Here is a 15,945-nt window from a genome sequence, read left to right as displayed (position 1 = left end):
TAATTCTGACTTTAACATTTGTAGATTTTTAAAAGTGACAGTGGATTGGAGGATGACAGTGCCACCTCTCTAATGACACTGGACAAACCAACAGTCCATCAAGTTTTCTTCTTTTAGAAAAGAATGTAAAACAACTCATTATTTACATAAAGTTTGTGAGAAAGTTTGTTACAAGAATGTAAACATCAGAAGGCTTAGAAGAACTTAGAAAAGCAGGGTGACATCCTACATGTCACCTGGGAGGACAGCAGGCCCATGGAGCAGCTCCCTGTGTGTCCCTCTCGCTTCCCGCAGCACACGAGCAGCACTCCAGCATCACCCCTGCAGTTCCTACCCCTGCACAGTGGAGGCTCACTCTGGTACTGCCTGTCTTGCCTTGCAGTAATCTCCAGTGGCTACAAATGAGGACTTCTTAGTGGTGAAAGACAAGCATCAATCAGTTCTGTAGGAAACCCTGATGCCTGGGAAGTGCAGAGTCTTCTTCAGTTTGTTCTGGTCTCTAAGGCAACAGCAGCCTGAGCATGAGAAGTAAGGGAGCTCATGCCCGTCAGCAGCAAAGGAAATGCCTCCTTGGGAAGCAGTCCTTCCTCACAACTGTTGTCCTTCTCAAATGGTGTGTGGAACCAGAAATGCCACTGGAGACCAGGATGCCTTTATGAGTCACAAGCTGGTTTTCACTGGGTAGACAGAGGAGGTGGGGGCAGTCAGTGGAACCAGCCCTGCGTGTTGCCTCCTTGTGCACATTGAATCCTGAAGGAATAGGTTTCCATTGGAAAGGTCAGTAAACCTGTCTGCTTTCAGAGGTTGCTGACTGCTAAGACTGTTTTAAGTAATTGACAGACAAAAGACTGATAAACCCATTTTCTTACCTGCAGAGGACTCTGCCCCTGTGAGGGGCAAAGCTCAGGGCCCCACAAACATTAGGGCCAAAGCCCCTCTGAAGGCCCAAGGAACAGGTGTGTGAGGACTGCAGTGGATGTGAGGTCTAGAGATGGTGAAGGTCCAATTCAGGAAATGAATCTTCTATGGACTGTGTCGTGGCACTTGTCCCAGTGTCCCAAACCTCAGCTATGACAGAGTAAGAGAGGGAAAGACCGGAGGTAAAACTAGGGGGGTGTGATTCTCTGGGGTTTTTCAGGTAAAGCAGGTAAATGTCTAAGGGTTTTCACTGAGCCCCTCTATTCTCTAGAAAGGAATAATACGCTAGTTTAGAGCATCAATTGATTTCTTGTGTTTCAGAAGCAGGCAAAGTAGATGGGGAAGATGACTCTGAAGTCAAATTTTGGAGTGTTTTCTATGAGAGAAAGATGTTGATAGGAGGAAGGGGCAGGACTGGGGAAGAAAAAGGAACATTCCAGTTTTTGTCCATAAAGAAGGACAACATGCTGTGCAAAAGAGAGCTTTGACTCCTGAGACAAGGTGTTGATAATATTGAGGTGTTAAAGCTCTGAGACTCAATACAGTAGTTAACAAAACATCCACTTTACTGCCTCAGTAGTGCAGCTGAACTGATCTGTCACTTCTGGGATTGCTCATAGAGCTGTGCAGGAGGCAGTCTCTGGTGTCTGCTTGGGGTTCTTTTTTTCCCCAAAATACATGTTTGAAGATCTGAAGAAGCATGTTCAGGGTATATTTCCTCAGGGTTTTCCTTGCTCAGCCTGCTTTGCTGCACCAGTAGCTGCCCAGGTGGGGTCCTGCCTGTCACACGCAGGTGCAAAGGTGCCAGCTCAGAAAGGTCAGCTGGTAATGGGGTCTCAGTGCATAATTGACACCTGATGAACTGGATGCACGATTAGAATATGCTATTTGGGGATACATCTTCCAAAGGGATGCTAAAATTTGCAGCTTTACAATTTGACCTGATTTTCTTTTGTTGCTAGTCCTGAAGACAGAAGCCACTACACAGTTAATATCTGTTTTGTTGTGTTTGGTTGGGTTTTATTTTGGGAAGAAGTGGGATAATTTTAGTTCTTCAGCACTAAAAATTAGATCAAAATTCTGGCAACCGTACAACATAAATGAGCAACCTTGCAATATAGGGGTTTTTGTCACCTTGGAAACACAGTTTGAATAAGCTACTTGGAGTAATTTTAGTTTCAGGCTTTGAAACTTTAGTTTCAGGCTTTTGCAAATTCTGGTTTTACACTCAGTGTATCCGGTTTAAATGTGTTTCTTTCATAAATACGCAACAGGGGAATTTGACAGACAAAAGTGGAAGAACACTGAAAATGACCTTGCACATGATGTTTCAGAGCAGAAACTGGTGCTTGGAAACATACAAAGTTAAACCCATCCAAAAATAGATTTTAGAATCCGTCATTTTAGATCTCAGAGCTCAATGTAAAAAACCCAGAAGCTTAACTTTAAATTATTGTTTTTTACATACAGTGAGTCTTGTTATTCTGAAGAATATGGCATTTAGGAAACAAATTTTAGCACTAAGAAGCAAAGCTGAGGGGTTAAATAAGGAGAAATATACATTGAAAAGTTGATGTAATCTATTAGATATACATGGTCTTTCAGAATCCCCAGTATTGTGATATCCATGTGAAATTTGTTGTATTAAAATGCTGTGGGTCTCTGTTGTGAACATTACACAGATTATGCTGGGGCATAGCTGGAAACTCAAGTAATTAGAGAAGAGATTAGGATAAAGTAGTGCTTCTATCCGCTAAAGAATGTAAATATTTTGAATATTTTCAATAGCTCACACTTCTCTAACAGGTCTCACCTGAAGAGTGCCCTTACTGTGAGTGCCCACTAGAGAAAGCACAGGAGGCTTTGTAGCCTTTTCCCAATACTTGATCAGCTGAGACACATTGACTTTCCACTCCCATGGAGACAATATTTCAAAGTGAAAAGTAAATTGATTTTCAATTATTTAAAAGAGTAAATTGCATTTGAATATATATATTATTGTCCAGGTAATATTCCTGGAAGCTCAGAGGAACCGTGCAGGACTGGCTGGTGGTCCCTGTGCCAGTGCCTGGTGTCACCTCTGCCCCCAGCGGTGCGGTTTGCTAGGATGGGCAGGGAAGGGTGCCATGGTCTGAGCAGCCACAAAAGACCAGCAGGAAATTACACCAGTACATCATGAGACATGATGAGACAGAACAGCTGACTAACATTTGGGTTAAATACTTGGAAATGCTTCCTAGCTACATGACCACAGGACGAGGTGAGGTCGTTGGGATAATAATAGGACCATATAACTCGAGATATTTAAACCCAGATTGATTTGAATATGAGCAAATGGAGGACATGTGTGATTAAGGGAGCACAAATGAGATTCTAACTCTATTTTTCACCTTCATTTTCGTGGATTCTGTTTTGTTATGATGGACTGAATGTTATGATGGACATCAGTAATTAAAAGAATCTTGACCATAGCCATGAGCTGCTGTGCTTTTACCATTCCTTGTTATCACAGCAGTGAGTGAGTGCTGGCAGCAAGCTGTCAGCAGACGGTAGGCAGCAAGTTTGCAAATAAGGGACTTTCCCTGCTGCAGCCAGCTGGCTCAAGTATTAATCTCCTTGCTGCACTGCTCTTTACAAGTCAAAAAAGCTCATCAGGTCACAACATGTATCCTATACTGGCTATCCAAAGCAGGGAAACCTTTTTCTCTGATGAAACATAGTTTTACTTGATAGGTGCACTCCAGGACATGCAAAAAAAACCCTCCATGGTTCCTCACCATTAATGTCTCTGATTGCTCCATTTGACGCACACGCAATAGAGAGAATGAAGAGAATATTTCATGTATGAAATTCCATAGATCTCTCGGCAGCCTGAGGTGATATGCTGTGTTTCTCTGGCTTCCCCCCCCTCCATTTATTTTGGCTTTGTAACATACAGGATAAATATAATGAAATTATCTTTACGCACACTTGCAAAGTTTTTTGAGTAATAAAATTATTTAACTTATCTAAAAGAGAAAAATAGACTAGGCCCTTTCAGCTTGCAAAAGTCATTGCCAGATTTTGCATACAGAAATATCTGTTACTTAAAATTTAAGATTATGAAAACACATCTTTAAGGCATCCTTGTGATTATCTTAAGTGAAGTACTTTGAGCACAGCACACTACATACAGTTCTTAAAAAGGATCAGTCTTTCAATTTAAGGATGTTTCCACTTTTTTTTCCTATATATTGCTTTTCCTGATACCACATTCAGAAGTCTCTTATACTTTGTGAAACTTTGTCTCTTATAATATGTGAAACTCAGAGTTTGGAAGCTGATGGTTTGAAAAATTGCTGTTTCTAAAGTTAGAAGTGGAAGAAAGGGGAATCCACTTTCTGAAAGTTCCTAAGAAGATGCTCATTAACTGTGTTCCCCCAGTCTGGCATTTTGTTGGCTGATAGTAGGTAATTGGAAGTCATTCAATTCGTACAGGGTTGTAAGTTTTGCAGGCTTTTTAATAAATAAATTTTGCATGTGCTGCATGTTTTAAGGCCCTGTGTATAATGTGATTTATGACAGATGTGCCTTGTAACATCCCCTGGGCTGTGCTGGGTGGCCTGGCAGAGCCAGCTGTGCTAAGGGGTGTGCAGGTGTTAGAAGATCCTGTTCAATATTAACAGGGGCTGCTAAAGGACACAGATTGAAAATCTTGTAGCTCCAGCTAGGTGGATGGTGAGAGTCACAAATGTTATATTTAATCTAAATTTGGATTAACAACCAAACTCTGTGAGAGCCTGAATGGTGGTGGACACTTTGTGAAGTCACAAGGCCAAGTAGAATGATGGACCACAGGTGGACATGGATGAGAGTTCTGCTTCTTCTCTGTCCTCATGGGGCAGGAATGGCAGGACCATGAATATGGTCCTGGCCTAAAGACAGTACAAAACAGACAAATGCTTGTTTACTGATTTCATTTCCATCACAGACAACCTCCTGACGTTTTGAGCAAAAGTTTGAAGCTGTTTTCCTTTGACCAAATATATTACACTATTTGCTGGTATTTATTTTCACTTAAGCAAGGTTGAGTGCCACCAATCCGCTGGTTTTGTCTCCATGTTAGGAGAAGGTAATTGTGCTGATGCTCATGATACAGACTATTTTTACCGTATGGGTCATGCTTTGGCTTCTTTATACTCAAAATACTTTTGTATTTTTAGCATATCTTCAGTGAGACTGACATCCTACCATAGCACTGGCATGTTGTAAGACTGCAGGCAGAGGTGGTAATGACAGCCCTGAAGTTCAATGACATGTTTTGAAAAAGTCATAGAGATGTTAACTTGCATTTTCTAAAATGTCAAATACTAACTTAAAAAAATACATGGAAGATGCTAAAAAGAGCATGAATTACTGTCTTATTTCTTCTTAGGCAAAGCACAGAAGGCAGAGCAGTGAACATTCTGGCTGCTTAAGTTAGCTGATTACTGTGAACAGAAGAATTTCCATTACATCGCTTATTTGACTCTAGGTTTACCTTACATGGCTGTTCAAATCCTTTTCTGTTTAATTGTAATTACAGTTTAACAGGACAGGTAGACTATACCCCTGGAAGTAATGGGCTCAGCACTTCATACAAAGGCAGGATAACCACCCTGATGCTGTAGGTCACATTGCCAGAGCCCAGGTGGCCCATGCCACTGGAGTCAGTGAAGGACTGACGGTGGCAGCGGCGTCTCAGAGCTGTTACCCCCTGGTGACAAGGCACCCACGTTTTGTTGGACATGGCCAAGCAACAGCAATACATGTGCAGCGCACCCGGTGTAAGATCTTGACTGCAGTGCCTCAAAGCTGTTCTGGTTGAAGAAGGTGTCTGGCAAGGATGCTCTCTGAAAGGAGGCAGTGGTTTCAGCCAAACACTTCACTGCTCTTGGAGTCTCTGAATTCTGCTTTTCAAAAGGGCTACTTCAACTGCACATACTTCCAGTGACCAGGGAGCAGATGGTGGACCCATTTTGGCAATCAGCACCTTCAGCTTTGTCCAGCCTGTTGTCTATCAACCTCCTCAGGTTTAGAATATAAATGTTTTATTCTCCCATTAGTTTGTCTTCCTAAGATAAGTAGCTGTATTCTGGGCCTCTGGGGTGCCTTGGCTGGCCAGTTCAAAATAGGGTGTGGGGGTAACAAAGGTCTGGATGACTGTAGTGGTGTCTAGGTCTGAGAGAGATCAGTCATTTGGCAGGCTGGAGATAAGACACACAGCTATTAGCTGCCTGCTAGAGTTTCATGGGACTCTTATTTCAGTCCATTTTGATGTCAGGAAGGCAGACGCTTTCAACAAAAAGAGCGCTCATAGATTTTATTGGGGCATTCAAATGCTTCCAGTTCCCAGCTGTCATCAGCTCCACTTTAGTCATATAGTTGTCACTTTATCCCTCTGTCTGCAACAGGTCTTGAGAGAAGAAAGATACTGATTTGTTAAGCTTTAATGAAAAGGAGACTCATTCATGTTTCCAGACACTTTCAGCTTTACTCACACAAATGAATCCCACTGAAGGAAAATAAAGTACATCTTTCCACAGGTACATCCAAAATTAATAAGAAACTATTATTTCAGATACATCTGAGGGGATCTTGCATGTTGTGAGGGATGGAATTTTCTGAAGTCAGACCGGAGCAGTTCAAAACCAGTTCCCAAGTGTGTACAGAAATGAAAGCCTGTGTACTTAGGAAAGCACAACTTCTTCAACCTATCTGCTGAGGCAGAGCTTATCTCTGGTGCTGTCAGCAAGGCTGGAAAATGTTATTTTTCAGTCTTTCAAGAGGAAATATTTAGCTGCATAATTTCATTATTCAACCATGTCAGTGCCCAAACATTGTTACCTATGCACCAGCATCTTCACCAGGGATATACTTCTGATAAATGCTTTTTTTTTTTTTTCCAACTTAAGTTGGACTTTTTGCCTGTTCAGTTATTTACAGTTCTTACATTATCAGTTTGGAAAAAAATAAATTAATTGGTGAAATCTCAATCTGTTAATGAAAAAAAACTTTTAAAAACATTACTCTTTGTACCATCAGAAGAATACTGTTTTCTCTTTGCTAAAAGTTACACTGTTTAACTAGTCCTAAATATTTACCTGTCTCCTGACAAGAAGCCTCTTCAAGTCTATGCAAGCTCTAGTCCCATTCTCTTAAAGTAGCTTTTACTTTCTGTAAAGGCCAAATAAAAGGACTCACATTCAGCACTGTGTGCTTTGCAGATCCTGAACAAAACAGGCTGAGCTGAAAACAAAAGCTCAGCTTTGACTCTTACTCCACTGGCTCAAGTTAGCTCCAGCCAGATCCTTAATGTTACTTTATTTGCAGGTTTGGGGTTTTATATGCAATCAATGCCAACACTGTTGGGCAAATACAGGATGCATAGGGATTTAAAAAAAAATCCAGCTGCCAACAAGAAAAAGTGCTTTGTAACCACAGTTTGGAATGGAAACAATTTTCTGAGATACAGATCAAACTGTGTTTATAGACTCAACTATTGGCAGCTTTTCACCAAGCTATTTCCTGTGTGCCTATTGCATAGAGGAGTAATCTAAGTGCTTAAACTAACATTTAAAACCATACAGAACATGAAGGAAATAGTGTGTGGAGCAGCATGAAAAACACAATGGTGTTGAATTTTCTTTTGTTTCCATAGGTAATGCTCATGGGAGAAGGCAGTAAGTACTGCACACCAAATGCCAGTACTCCAGATTTTTGCAGGATTTGGTCCTTATTCTGGCCAGTACTTACTTTCTATTAATATTGTTTTAATTGCTGAAATATCCAAACAAACATTTTCAAAAATGCTTCCTAAATTAGACAAACTTGCTGAATGTTACACAGTTGCTCTAAATGCAGCAAATTATTGTTCCTTAGTAAAATAATTCAGGCAATCAGATGTACACATGAACAGAAGTAATCTGATTTCCAATTAGAACAGGTGGAAAATCTGAAGGCCTGAAGATAAGGGTCAAGGTAGATGTAAACTGGTTTGCTCAGTTTGAAATGGTTGCAACAAATGTTTCTTGCAGAAAAAGCACAGAATTCAGCGGCTAGCTGTTTGGAATCTTTTTGGTGTTTTTCAGTGGGGCAGGTTTTCTCTCCCAGACTTGAAATGCATGCCCTTCACTGCAGACATGCATTTGTTGGTGGCACATCTCACCTCCTGACGGCATCAGTAAGGTCAGGGCACTCAGGCTGTGGTGCCCATGCAGAATTTTAACGGGGTTTTTGTTGCTGATGTTCTGCTTGGCTGGACTTCATTCCTTCTGTCCAGGCCATGTCTCAGCTAGAGAGCCTGGCAGCTCCAGCAGAGGAAAACTTAATGGTTAGGAGGGTAATTTAGGTAGGATGGAACCTCTGGAGGTTGTCCAGCTAGCCCCAACACAGAGCAGGAGCCATGCAGGTGACTTTGGCCAGGGCCAGACAAGTTCTATCCACTGTCTCCAGGATTGAATTCCCACAGCTTTTCTGGGCAACCTGTTTTGGCATCTAATTATGACATGCACAACAACAATATCAAATTTGTTTATACTTTTCTTCTTCAACTGTATCCTTATAGATCAGTTCTGGGAGGTATATTAAAAGGCCAAAAGGCTGAGCTTTACATAGTGATTCCAGCTAGAAATCAAACATTTTTGTTGGGAAAGAAAACCACCTAAACAGGTAAGATCAACTCAGGTGAGGTGGTGCTGGGCTCTTCCTTTACCTGGACCCTTGGATAATGAAGAAAACGTAATTGTGGATGAATTTTCTGGAGACAGATGCATGCTGGAGACAGACATGGATTGTACACAGCAAGTGTGCTGTCAGAAAAGCATTGACAGTTTTGGGTTTGTGCATTTCTTGCCCTCTAATTTGCCTGAGATGCAGTTCCAAACCCAGTCCATGGGTGCTGCAATGCAGCTACCAGAAGGAGCAGGATCTGAGGCCATGGGGACAGATCCACTGGGACTCACAGTTTCCCATCTGCACAGCAGTGAGTATTGGGATCATTCCAACCACTACCATTGCTTCTGGGATTTTTCCCAACCAAAGGCATTCTGGAATGGTTTTACATCTTCCTCTGAAACTCGTACACAGTTATTTCACAATATGTGTAGTTAAAGGAATGCAAATGGTTTCAAAAGACAGGATGGCAAAATAGCATTTCAAGTTGTTGCATTGTGATATATGGTAACTACTGTGAGATTTATTTTAGATTAAGAGAAAACACAACCACTCTGAAATAAGTTGTTTTTACCTTGTATAAATATAGGTATTATTGGGTTTCTACTGTTGGTGTCTCTCATATAAAGATTCAAAAATTTAATCTAATTTTGTTCTTCAGGAAGATTTCATTTCAGATGAGCAAATTGTTAGACCTTGCTCAAAATTTGGTAAGAGAGGAAATCTATGAATACGTGTGATGCTTATATGTGGTATGTTGCTTTCTCTAGAACCAAACAAGCCCTTCCTTTGGTCCAGGATTTGAGTGCTGTGCTGGGCATGCAGAATGCATGGAATGCCTGTCTGCTCCTGGCTGCCTTCCACAGCGCGGTGACAGCCAACCTGCAGCCAACGGGTAGGAGATGGCAGTGGGTCCTCTGCTCTCACCCACCACAAGACAGCCGTACTGCACATTGTTTGTGAGCTATGCCACATAAAAAGCTGCAAAACATAGTCCTGAAGCTGTTTATAATGAAATTAAATGTAGGAGATGTAGACTCAGGTACAAATTAACCAACAAATCCATCTCTGTACTTTATCTTGGTGAAAAATCAATGCTGTATCATCTGCTAAGATCGGTTTTGAAGGGTTGTGCATTTGCTAATGAAACCAATGCACGATGCAGCTGAGCAGCACGTATACCAAAGCTGGGTTTTTGCCCACTCGAGCAGCCTCAGCACATTATTTGCCCTGTCCTAATGCTGTTTGCCTTCCACCGGCGTGGCATTTGGGCTGGGATAGTCACAGCTGCTAAGAGCGAGGCCAGCTCCATCCCCGCACGCCAGGGCCTGCGGAGAACGTGCCGGGAAGTGAGAGCTGCCCCGTGCACAGCCGGAGCCCAGGGGAGACATAGGTCTGCAGCCCACTGATTTGCTTCTTTGGGCACGGGGAGAGCCAACATCAAGGGAAAGTAAGTGATTAAAATCTGCTGCGGTTCCTTTGGTCTTTGTCAAGAAACGCGGCGCACATGGCAGCCGAAGGAGATGATGACACAGGGCCGCCGTGGGGAACGGGGTACCGACGGGGAGTCCGTGCCCGCACAGCGCTCGGGCCGGGGGTACGGCACTCCCGGGCCCCTCCGGCGGGCACGGTCCGGGCCCCGGGAGTACGGCACTGCCGGGTCCCAGCAGGGCTCCGGGGGTACGGCACTCCGTACGGCACTCCCGGGCCCCTCCGGCGGGCACGGCCCTCCCCTCAGCCAGCCCGGTTCCCCCGGGGGGGGGGCAGCGCCCGCTGAGCGCGGCGCGGAGGCAGCGCCAGGCATGGCCGACCCGCTGCGCAGGACGCTCTCCAAGCTGCGGGGCAGAAGGTCCCAGCGAGGCGCGGCGGCGGGCGCCGGGCACCGCCACGGCGGAGTCTGCGCCCCGCAGGGTAAGTGCTCGCCGGGCTCGGCCGCGGGGCTCCGGCTGCCCGCCCGCGGCCGCTCCTCCACCTGCCGGCCGGCGCCGGGCGGGGGCTCCCGCGGCACCGGGATGCTCCGTGCCCGCTGCCCGGAGCGCCGCGCCGGGGCGGGCGGGAGCTTGGCTCTCGGATCAGCCCTCAGCGGCGGCAGCGAGCCGTCCGTACCTGCGCCGCTTCTGGGAGCGGGAATTCCTCGTGAAAGCGAGAGCTCCTGCGGCTTCGAGCAGCGCTGTGTGCGCCTCCCTGCTCGTTTTCTTGTCTCCCACATCTGCTTGTCACTCCTCGGCTGCTGTTTGCCCGCTGGGGTTGCGTGGTTTGCTCGCTTTTTAAAGATGCACTCGAAATCTAACAGATCAGTTTTCAGTTTTGTCGTTGTTCCGTTTGAATATATAGTAGTTATACTTTTGTTGGGAAGCTTAGTGAAAGAGAACGTGTTTAAATATCAGCCAGAAGAACTGAGAGTTTGATCCATATATGGAGAGGTTGGATAAAGCTGTGCCCTGCTTCCATGCAATCTGCAAAGCAAGGCATGGTATCGTGGTGAAGTATTTTCTGTGCCCACGGAGTTGGCATCAGGTCAGTTTTGACTGCAGTTGAGTTGAAACATTGAAGCTTTTATTTCTGAGCATACACGTGTTGCTACTATTATTATTCAAACTTAACTTGAAATACTGATTTATTTAATTTTTTGTCAATGGAGTGAAAGGTGAAGGAAATACCTGACTTTTTTTTTTTTTTTTTTTCCTTGAACACCATATTGAAGTCTTTTGAACAGGAACTGTTGTCATGTTTGGTATATGTGTGGAGACATGGTCTTAACTATATTAAATGTAATATTAAATAGGTATGTGAAAATGCTAATAGTAGGCAGCATTCTTCTGAATGAAGCATTGCTCTAGAACAAAAAGTACGTTCCTGACCTGTGGGTCTCTCAGAGCTTTGTATTTATTTAAAATTGACTCACTCCTGTAACAGCTAACAACACTGAAAACTAGCTCTGTGATATTGAACCACTGGTTGTGCAGATACTTGCATGTGAACCAGTTTGTTACTAAAATAAACACAGGCATAAGGGCTTTCAGGATCAGGGCCAAGTTCGAATAAAGGGGAAGCAGTGCTTGCAAATACTGCTAGCAATTGCAGAAACTGCAGTTGGGAGATGTTTGTGTAAGTGTATGACTTGGATGAGTTTCAGTGAGCATTTCCAATCAATGACCTCTGGCAGCAGGTGGCTAATGGGAGTTGGGATCATCCTGACTCCTATGGAAGGAGCGTCCCTGCGAGCAGCCTTGGTGGAGGAGGCTGGAGGCTCATGCTTATTGATGGTTCTGCACTAAGCTTTTGCAGATGGCTCGTTATGGAGATACCTGGGTGGATGCTGAAAACAAAGTTTTCTGCTGCTAGGACTGGAGGGCAGCCTGAGGCTCACAGATGTGTCACTGGGTGTGTGTTTAGGCACACTGTACTGCTTTGGAGCCTGTTGTTTTGGGAATTGCAGCCTGTCCTAACGAGTGCGGAAGGACCCGTGTTTCTACAGCAAAGCAGGAAGTAGCAGATATTTTTGTTTGTGGAAATACAGCTCTCGGATGCTCCATCTATTTATGTCACCAGAGCAGGGACCATCCTTGGAATGAAGCAAGGACTTTGGGATAGTTGTCACTGGCAGGAGGATGCCTACCCGAGAAGTCCCTGACCCAAACAGGCTTCTTGGAAACACAGGCATAGCCCTAAGCCCATTGCAGATTAGTTTCCTCTCCTTTTGGTGAGTTCTTACTTCAAATGGTAGTGTGACAGTGTGTAAGGAGGAACCATTACAACGGCATGCTTCCATTTCCAGGCTGTGGCGTTGGGAAGGAGTATGATTGCTGCCAAATCACTGAAACCTTGACAAGAGATCTGCATTCACATTTTCCTCAGATTCTGTTACCTGGCTGACATAGGCCCCAGTGTAGCAAAGCACTTTAGTGGAGGTGTGCAAAGGCTTCAAAAGGAGCAGGATTAATTTTGTTAATTCTTCAAATCACAAGCAGTGATAATACTGCAGTTTAGCTGAAGAAGCAAACTGTATGCTTTTGAAAAATCACCAAATGATGAATCTTTCATCAAATAAAATGGTGGTGTTTCAGATCTTATCAAGGATCTCTTCTGTCATTAAAGTACAAACCTAAAAAGAGGGTCAAAGGGAAGGTGTTCAAATGAGTCTTTTTCATGTCTCCCTTTCTACAGCAAACTTGGCTGGATTTACAGAGCTGCTCCATGAGTCCTCCAGAAAGGTGCCCATATTTTAACATCCATTATTGGTGTGAAGATGATTCTTTGCTAAGAATAATGTTCAAGCAGTAAGGAATAGCTGCTTCCATCTGGAAATTCCAATTGCAGAGGGCTTCACGTGAAAAGAGGTTGTCTGTTTTATGTGAACCCAGTTATCCCTGTTCAGCCTCAAAGGCTGAGCGAGCCCAGTGTGGGTTGTCCTGGTGTGCAGAGCAGCATGAGGGTTAGCTGACTGCTCCCTGACTTTAATTTGGATGTGTTTGCAGCTTTTCTTCCAGTCCTAGTGCAGGGGTCGCAGCTCCCTGATGTGCTGCAGCCAGGGACTATGGCACTGCTGTGGAGTGGAGCTTGGCTGTGGTCTGACAGGGGGCTCAAGTGTGAGTGGCACTTTCCATGGACAATTAAATGTTTGTCTGTTGCTTCAGTGAAACTCTCAAGTTCTGGGAACAGTCAGTGGAATTTGTTCACTTCTTGTGTGAAATTTTTGTTGTTTAAAAACTTCTCTACATTTCTTCTTTCTCCTTCCTTATTTTCATGCTGGTGTGTTTTGTTTTATTCCCCCCAAATCAGGGGATGCTTCTGTCGTAATTATAGGATAAGGACAGTCCTTTCTGGAGGTTCTTGTGTAAGACATATCATCACCTTTATTTATATAGAAATCTAGAACTTAATAGATGAGGGGGTTTTGTAGCCATTTAAACAGTACATTGGGACTGTTTCTTCACTGGCATAACTAAACTGGAGAAGTACTGTGTAGTAACTTTTCAAACCGATTGCACCTGAACTTGGCAGAAAAAAGCAGCCATTTTTGTGGAAGTATGCATGACCTTTCAGCAGAGCTATCTCACTGCCACTTATCTAAATTACATGGTGTTAAAAATACAGCCAAACATGCCTGGTTCATTATGTGCACATTCTGCTTTGATGGGCTGAAATCTAATTTTGTGCTCATATCACCTTTTGTCCTTTTGGATGAGGTCTGATGCAAGTGTTATACGACAGCAGATGTGTTTATCTGTCAAAAGCGAAACGACATTCTAAACATTTGTCTTTCCCTTTTTTTTTGCCTTCCTTTCTGGGAACAGATTTCATAGAAAATGTTTACATAGCTTCGAGAAGCAGGAAGGAGCCCGAGTGCCCCCAGGCCAGCGAGGTGCCCGAGCACAGGCCGCAGGTGAACAGCATCACCGTTTCCAAGAAACGCAGCTGGCTGCAGCAGAGCACCCACCGACGGCCTCCTCCTCCTCTGGAAGAAGAAAATGCCTGTAAGGAAGAGCTCGGGGCCGTTGTCCCGGTGCCCAGGTCTCCCGTCCCGCTGCCTGAGCCCGCAGTGCCGTGGGCTCCCTGCCGTGGGCTCCCTGCGGGGCGGGAGCGCGGGGCGCGGAGCTGCGGCCTGCTGGGGAGCGCTGCCCCGGACTGCGGCGAGGAGGGCGACGCCGATGATGAAGGAGAAATATGGTACAACCCCATCCCTGAAGATGATGAGCCCGACTTGCCCGGGGTCCACCCTCCTGCTGTGAACAGCCTTGTTGCTGTGGGCTCCCCGTCAGTTCGGTACAAAGGCCACCCTGGGGGTGACTCTGGGATGGCCGCGAGTCCCCATGAGGGTCCCACACGCCCCGCGGAGAGCTCGGGGAGCGGCCGGGCGGCACAGCCCGCTGAGGGCAGCCAGGCGGATGCCACACAGCCCGGGGAGCACGCGCTGCAGCCCCTGCAGAAGCTGGCCTGCAAGGCTCCCGCTGTGCCAACAGCAGAGGACAATCCTGCCTTCAAGTGTCCTTCCACAGGTAAGACTGCCCAGGAACATAAGTGTTTGCACCTCTGTTGTATTTTAGAGGAATAATTAACCTTTGTTATGTCTCTTTTTCTCTTTCTCCACCTCTTGTGTTATCAAGTAAACTTTTGGTGGAAATGTGTGTCAAGTGCATTGGAAATGACTCGGGTTGTGAGACTGATGCCTGATAAGTGCAGAGGTGCACAGCTGTTTCCCAGTTTGTTCATGGCGTGTCCAAGTGTGGTTGGCCTGGGTCTCTTTGGCCCCCACCTCACTGAAGACAAAGGTTTTACAAAACGAGCTTGCTGAAGCCTGGTAATGTGAGGACACACTGGGTTTCCTTTGTCAGCTGGTGTCTAGCCCTGGCCTTGGATTCCTGCCTCAAAGCTACTTAATGTCTGCAGAAGTTTCTTTAACTTGCTGTCTGGGACTTTTTAATAAAGACTTTTTGGTAGACCATATAAGTGCTATTCATCACGTCGCTTTCTGTAATTACTGTCTTGTTGACTGTCTCAGGCTAATCTAATAGACTGGAGAAGAGTGGTTTTCACTTTCAGGAGCCAGCCTCTTTGTTCCTTGTTATCTTTGGCTGAGTGTTTGATAGTCTCGTTTCCATAATTCCATTAGTGTGTGAATTCAGCATCATATTAAGGATTTTTCCCAGTCTGTTAAAAAACCCCAAACAAATATAAAACCACACCAAACAAAAATAAGTAGAAAAAACTCTCCCAACCCTTTCCAAAAAGGTATTACTTTTAATTACTTACGTGCCTTGTATTATCTCGACCTTAACTCTAGTGTCCTGTTCAAAGTTAGAAACAGCATAAAGTTCAGGAGACACGGAATTCCAGGCTCCTTTCTTTGGAGAAAGTTTACACTGGCATTTAAGAGCCTGTATTTCTGCCTGGTTCATCGCAAAGGACCTGAAGCATTGATGTGGAAGCCCAGGTGTGCATTGCCTTCTGGAGGGGCTTCTTTTTGGGCTTCTTTTTCCCCATCCAGCCTCACCGTCTCTGGCCCCATGTCCCTGTATACTGGGAGCTGCTGTGCCTGGATTCCTGGTGTAAAGATATTACTTCTGGGAACAGGGTTTGTTTTCAAAGGCACCAGAGCAACTGCTGTAAACAGCAGAAGGAAAAACTCAGTCTTCTGGGGGCTCACATTTTGTTCTTTTCATGGAAATGCTGCGAATACAAGCATATTTGTAGTTGCAAAGTGTGTTAAAGTTTTTGGGCATTTATTACAAATAGCTCACTTTATAGCTGTTTTACATACTTAGACCGGTTTTATTTGCCTGCAAGACAGATGAGATAATATGTTCTTTGGTAGATTTTTGTCGTTGTTGGGGC

At 44.6% G+C, this 15,945-nt stretch overlaps 1 protein-coding gene across 1 annotated transcript in view; it reads left to right on the top strand.

Annotated features, from left to right (window-relative positions):
- The first annotated feature begins 10,357 nt into the window (after positions 1-10,357).
- SYDE2 (synapse defective Rho GTPase homolog 2) overlaps positions 10,358-15,945 on the top strand; it is a 28,115-nt gene continuing 22,527 nt past the window's right edge. The window contains exons 1-2 of the mRNA XM_041421591.1: positions 10,358-10,521; positions 13,908-14,609. Of these exons, the coding sequence (XP_041277525.1) occupies positions 10,413-10,521; positions 13,908-14,609 (811 nt within the window). The 5' untranslated portion in view covers positions 10,358-10,412. The remainder of the gene's footprint in view (positions 10,522-13,907; positions 14,610-15,945) is intronic.

The sequence above is a fragment of the Onychostruthus taczanowskii genome, unplaced genomic scaffold, assembly GCF_017590055.1.
Source record: "Onychostruthus taczanowskii isolate IOZ18803 unplaced genomic scaffold, ASM1759005v1 scaffold7, whole genome shotgun sequence".
NCBI classification, from domain to species: domain Eukaryota; kingdom Metazoa; phylum Chordata; class Aves; order Passeriformes; family Passeridae; genus Onychostruthus; species Onychostruthus taczanowskii.
Note: the sequence above shows the minus strand (reverse complement) of the source record. Positions and strands in the feature narration are given on the sequence as shown.